General features: G+C 51.7%; 1 protein-coding gene across 1 annotated transcript in view; it reads left to right on the forward strand.

Annotated features, from left to right (window-relative positions):
• DLX6 (distal-less homeobox 6) overlaps window positions 1–1,115 on the forward strand; it is a 4,082-nt gene extending 2,967 nt beyond the window's left edge. The window contains exon 3 of the mRNA XM_015410935.1: window positions 428–1,115. Within this exon, the coding sequence (XP_015266421.1) occupies window positions 428–679 (252 nt within the window). The 3' untranslated portion in view covers window positions 680–1,115. The remainder of the gene's footprint in view (window positions 1–427) is intronic.
• Window positions 1,116–6,596: the final 5,481 nt, after the last annotated feature.

Raw genomic sequence — 6,596 nt, forward strand, 5'->3', positions numbered from 1 at the left:
GGGGCAGAAGGGACCCATCCATCCACTTGTCTGGATGGGTAGCCTGACCGCTGTACTTCGGGTAACTACGAAGCGGTGGTTGAGCCTGGGTAATTAGGCAGCCTCCACGTCTGCAGGTCCTTGCGTGCGTAGGTGCCTTGAATGGACGCGTCTATCATACGCGTGAAACTTTTAATGGGCAGAATCAGCCAGTGCCAAGTGAACGACTCTGACAGGGAAATAGCTTGTTTATTCTAAACGCGGGTAGCTGAGCCAGCCTGAAAAGAAAGAAAGAAAGAAAGAAAGAAAGAAAGAAAGAAAGAAAGAAAGAAAGAAAGAAAGAAAGAAAATCTGAGTTCTCTGCCCCCTCCCCTCCCCTCCATATCTCCCCTCCCCCCCTTAGCAGGACACCGACGGTCCTCTCACGGCTTCCTCTTTTCGGTTGCAGGTGAAGATCTGGTTCCAGAACAAGCGCTCCAAGTTCAAGAAACTGCTCAAGCAAGGCGGCAACCCCCACGAGAGCGACCCCCTGCCGGGCTCTGCCACCCTGTCCCCGCGGTCTCCCGGCCTTCCTCCTGTCTGGGACGTTTCAGCCTCTGCCAAAGGAGTCAACATGCCTCCCAACAGCTACATGCCTGGTTATTCTCACTGGTACTCTTCTCCACATCAAGACACAATGCAGAGACCACAGATGATGTGAACGGGCCAAGGGAAACAGCTTCCCGGAGCTGCCGGGTCTCCAGCAGGGCCCTGCCGAGGGGACCAGCTCGCGGGGCTCGGGGTGGATTGGAGTGCGTGGCGAGGGAGGCAGACGGGGTGGCTTCGCCTTCCCCCTTTCGCTGTAACCTCAGCCATTGATCTCGAAGAGAAACGAGACCGTCCGCGCTGCCAGCCCTCTTCAGATGCGCCTCTCTGGGATATTTCCAGCGGGACTCTGAGGCACCGCGTCTCTCTTGGGAGTACAAGTCAAAGCAGAAGCAAAAACAAAACGACCACATTTTACAGACTTTTTCCCAGCCGTGGACCCAGCAACTTCACAACACAACACAACACACACACGCAAAACCAGAACTCCTTTAATGAAAAAAAGAAGCTATCCTATTTTTATTCGCTAAACCGAGATTGACAGAATAGATTGGGGGAAAGGGGGGTGTTTTAAAAGGGAGAATACCCTTCAGAAGGGGGGGGGGGAGGAAGACCTTTTTTTCAAAAAAACCCAACAACCCCAAAACGGAATGAAGACGCGGGGACGCTACCCGGAAGCGAAGCCTGCCTGCTGCTTTCTCCTAGTGGAAGTGACAGCTGCCCGGAGGGAAAGGGCGGCCCAGCTCTCCCCACCAAGGCACCATTGGACGCGAAGAGCCCCTGGAACTGACCAGCAGGCCCCGCGTCCTGGCGCGCCTCTGCTCCGCCGCTCCAGCGGGGCCCGGGCAGGAGAGCCTCTCTGGCGGACTGCGGCCCCGGGAGAAGAAGAAGGGCGGGGAAAGAACGCACCAACTCCCGCTCCCCCCGATTCGAAGGGTAAAATGTCCGACCCCCCTCCCACCCCGTGATCTCTCGGCTACCGAACAAACCTGCTGTACATATTGTTGAATTTCAGTTGTACATATACTTTGTATGTTTTGTCTCCTTTCATATATAGAGTAAAAAGCCTCAAAACGTCCATAGCGGCCTGCCTTTCTCCCAGTCTCAGAAAGACGTTTCACCCCCACCCCCAGTCTCGAGAATATTACTGTCCCGGCTGTAAACATGCTAGAGGAAATTGCCCGGATGCCCCCTAATTTCCAACGCAGCTTATTCCTAAACAAGCGTGTTAGGGGTTGCAGCTACGCAGCCCACCTAGCAGTCCTCTCATCTTGACTCCAGCAGCAGGGCTGCTCTAGAAGGAAAGTCTCGTGAACTGGCTGCCCTTATAAGGTCCATCCAGAAAGAGCAGGGAGGAAGGGTCCCTTATTAAGTGGTGGCGCAAAAAAGGGAGAAAGAGATCCGCATCTTTATCTGTAGGGATCCAAGAAGCGGGTGGGGATCAGTGATAGCTGTGTACCAGGTACACCAGCCGGTCATAAAGGGGCGGGCGGGTTTGGGGAGAGAGTGGGGTGATCGTCAACCTGGTTACCTATCAGGAAAGAGGTCGTGTGATCTTTTGCATGGTGGTTTGTTGTTGTTGTTTTTAAGCGTCCCATTCTAATCAGTAAAGGGGTGGATTTAAGCCGCTGCGCCTCCGCAGAAATCAATAAAAACTAAACTGGCTTCCAAGGGCCGTCTTTAGGTTAACCGGGCCGCCGGCGTCTTCCCCTTGGGAAGCGAACGCCGGATCTTGCAGGACCTTGGCGGGCGTATCTCTTCTTCCCAAGGGGCTGTGTGTTAACAGCCGAGTGGGGACCGCCGCCTCCGACTCTGGGGGGCTTCGGCGGGTTCTAGCCAGAAGGGTACGCGGGGAGAGGTGCCTGCCTTGTGTGGGTGGGCTTTCCGCAGGCACAGGAGCCGCCTCATGCTCCAGAGCGCCTGACGCGGGTGCCCCGGTCCACAATGCAGGGTCCGGAGCGAATGATATCCTTCCTATGCCGCGCAAAGGCGAGAAACCATGAAACATGAAAAGCCCCCTTTCGTCACACAAACAGGATGCCCCATGCTGCGAGAATTAATGGCTAGAGCCCTGGGCATCCTTCAAATTATGAACCTTGAAACCACTGAGCCATTTATCAGAAGTCAATGGAGATCCTCAGAGTGCTCCATATAATGACAGCTACATACAGTCGTGCAAAAGGACAGTCACTATAATTAGACACAAAAGCCAAGTCTACTTACCAATATACCAGCGCCGGTTTTTTGTTGAGCAACTTCCACGCTCAGTCAGTCTTCAGAATGGCTTAAAACCGATCAAGTCTTGTCATTTTCTACCATTCGCATTGTTACATTAGGAGGGGGAAATGTTTTCTTTTCTTTTTTCCTCCCTCCCCATTCCCACTGTGAAACTTTGGGTTCAGCTCTCCCCAGGATCAATTGTGAACAAAGCCCCCAGCTGCAGTGCCATCCAATTTGAAGCAGACATTGGGGACAATTTAAGGTTTTTATCCATAAGAAGGTTTTTTCCCCCATTCTCTTAAATGCAGCCATAATTAGAGTAATTTTTCATGTAGCCCGCTGATTACAGCGTTTTTACCGTCAAAGATAATTACCTGTAATTTTCTTCCACTTTTAATACTAAAAAGCCATCTTTATTTAGATTCAGGAACAGGAAAGGCGAAACAAAAGAGGGAAATTATTCTGTTATTCATACACAAATTGCAGAGACGTAGGACCTAAAATTGAAAATTAACCAAAATTATAATGCTAGGAAGAATGGAAGAGGCTTCTGAGGTACAGCTGGTTGTGGGGTTCACGGGATTTATTCAGATGCGTGTTAGAGAGAGAAAGCTATCAGGCATTTAGACCGGGGTAGCCTTTCCCTTTGTAGACGAGCCAGGCTATCCGGTCCCCAAAGAGGGCCTGATGAAGGGGAAGCCTAAAACCAACCGAACCACAGGAAAAGGAAGATGCTGCAACTGTGCCACAAGCCGTCCCTCCGGGAGCAGAACCTCTGTTCCGAGCAGGCTTTCAAAAGTGAGGATTACTCAGATGTAAGTCAACGTGTTTAGGATCGGGGAGTTAAGGAGGCACTCCTTCCACTGAACTCGTTGGCCATTAATTGTAATGGTCCTGGCCCACATTTTGAATAGCTGGTGTTTTGGCTTCACTGGGTCCTGGGTTCATCCGTCCATCTTCATACACACATTCAAACCTCCCCCCCTTTGAAAGGGTAGCCCTCCCCTCTCTGATACCTGCGCAGTCACATGAACTCACCTCCCCATTACCATTTTCAGGGTTCTATCGTCTCATTTCGCTGGAGGTGGGTGGCAGGAGAGGTTCTGTTGTCCCCTTCATTTTGCGGGGAGTGGATCTGGGTGGAAAGGAAGGGGGTGCCTCCTTCTCATCTTCCCCCCTCCCGTCCCCCCCCCCAGCTGTTTTAAGTTACTTTAGGAGTAGGATCAGAAGTTAGATTTGGACACAGGATGCGTTTACAACCACAGTTAGAGGAGTGCGGCTGAGTAAACGGGCTGCAAGCAAGGCAGGCCTCTTGGCCTCGGTGAGCAGCAACTGCGAGCAGGACGCGAAGGCATCAAGCACCCGGCTGCCACCGAAGGGGGAGACTCGTGAAACAGCGTCATCTATGGACCGGAGAGGGACAGTTCTGCCGTTCCACAAGAACACCGACTCCCTCCTAGGTGTCGATCAAAAAAACCCATTGGGGTAAACGGAATACCTCCCTGCTCACCCCACCCCCCCCTCCTCCGAAGTTCTGGCGTAAGGAACAACATTCCCAGCTTCTTAAATAAGAAGGGGTACGAAGGGATACATACCCGGGGGAAACCAAGAGACAGATGTACTGGGAAGGCGGGGCGGGGGGGGGAGATAATCCACCTGCCACTGACCTGGATGGCAAAATGCCCAGGCGTTATAGGGGCCCGGGTTGCCCCCGAGTAATCGGCACCTCCAGGGCAGCCAACAAACCCAGGAGGGAGTCTACAGCCGGGCCGGTGTTTTGCAGCCGACAAGTTAAAGAGATCCACTGAACGTCCAGCCAAGTACGATTCACAGCACTTGAGGCAGAAGCAGCCGAGGTTTACCCTCCCCCCATCCCCAGCAAATTTCAGAAAGGAGTTTTAGATCTGTTTATAGGCGATAACGGTGCTGCGAAAAGATGGGTTTATTCGAAGTCCTTTTCTTGTCATGGGTCTTGATAGACAATATTGAGAAGACTTTGCCCAAAAAAGAAAGGCAGCGAGCGCTTTGATCCTTACCAAATTTACCTAGGGGGGGAAAGCCCTAGCGGGGGTTGCAAAACAGATTCGAGGCATGGGTACAAGGAAATATATCCTATTAGACTCAAAGGGACTTGCAGCCAAGGAGCGGATGCATAGAACTGTAGCCTTATTGCCAGATTAGTATGTTTAGGATTGAGGTCTAAGACTCCAATAGCTCGCCTCACCCCACCGCCAACTCACAGAGTGAATTACTCTAGGTACATCAGATTGGGGGGGGGGGCTCTAGGGAGGGTAGATCTCGAACCTGAGATCTGGATCTATATAGAACAAATCGTAGGAACAGAATGAGAAGTTCTCCGAACTCGTGGCTGCCAAACGGACACCCCTCTGACATTAACAGAGCGGCCCCCCCTTCGCCTACCGAGTTGGAGCCAGACCCCCCCCTTCCCTTTCTTTCTAAACCTGTGACTCACGCAGCACCGACAGGTCGAGTCAACTGGATAAAGGGGGGGGGAGAGACCCGGCACTGACGAGCCAACCCCACAGCAATGCAACCCCGCATTCCTATCTAGTAATCACAAAGGGGGGGGGACATACCGCGAAATAAATAAATGCTGGTCGTCGTGACTTGATAAAACAAAGGTCTGGGAGAGGAGGAAAGGGGGGGAAAGAACCGTGGTAAAGAGCAGGGTTACAAAAATCATTTTTAAAAAAAGAATTAAAAGCAAGGCGCCACCGGAGAGTGAAAACCTACCACTGAAAAGAGACACGGAAGTAGAGGAGACGAATATATATATATTTAAAAAACTTACCCCCGTGCAAATCTGTTAAGCAGAGATGAGGGTCTAAGGAAATGTATAGTGCACGGTAGCGGTGGAGAATATTTTTCTGAGTCTGAGGGCAGAAGCTCTTTCTCTATATTCTTGGTTGACTGAGCATATCCAGGTGTGAAATTGTTTGCACACCCCAGCACCTCTTATATTGCCAGCAAAATTAGCTGTTATTACTGTCACTGTTTAGTGATGGTTAGCTTGATAAAAAAAAAAAACTGCTGTAATCAAGACCTGGCGCATCTTTGCAAATTACAGATAATTGTAAACGTCCAGATTATGATAATAGCATCCTAATCCAGCCTGCAATATAATTATTACAGAGTGTTACATCTGAAACTGTCCAGTAGGGCTAATTCGGCCATTATTTAGACTCCCCCCCCCCACTACAAATGGGTTGCTGAGCTGTAAATGTACGATTGTAATTTCACGGGGCACTCAATGAGTAATGATAGAGGAAGAGGGGGGGAAATACAAAAGTGAAATGTGAACAGGAGCGATCAAATCAAACTGATAAGGACAAAAGAGAGAGAGAGAGAGAGAGAGAGAAAGGCTGCGTTGATTCAGGGGGGAATCAGAAGAGCGGGAACCCAGCAAATCAGGGGGCTGCAGCGTTGCGCGTCCAAAGCTTGACGGGCGAGGGGGGGGGGGGCTTGGTGGTAGATTCAGGAGCCGACGGCCCTGGCCGCTTGTCTGCAGCCGGTCGGATCCGCTCCTCTCTTTTCAGGGTACAGTCGGGGAGGCGGGAAAGGAACAGAAGGCGAGGCAGGAAGGGACAGGCCACGGTGTACCCCGATTCTCACGTGAAACCAGTCCCCAAGGTTTCCCCTGGAATCTCCATTCACACCCACACACCCACTCGAAGCGCCCTCTTCGATGCGACCTTCCAGCGCAGCAGCCGACAGCGGCCAGCCGGGAAGGCCGCGGGTCTCCCACTCTACGGCCTGGTCTGCCTCGGAGCCCCTCAGCGACCCCAGATGCC

Source organism: Gekko japonicus, unplaced genomic scaffold (assembly GCF_001447785.1).
Source record: "Gekko japonicus isolate JY-2015 unplaced genomic scaffold, Gekko_japonicus_V1.1 scaffold231, whole genome shotgun sequence".
NCBI lineage: Eukaryota > Metazoa > Chordata > Lepidosauria > Squamata > Gekkonidae > Gekko > Gekko japonicus.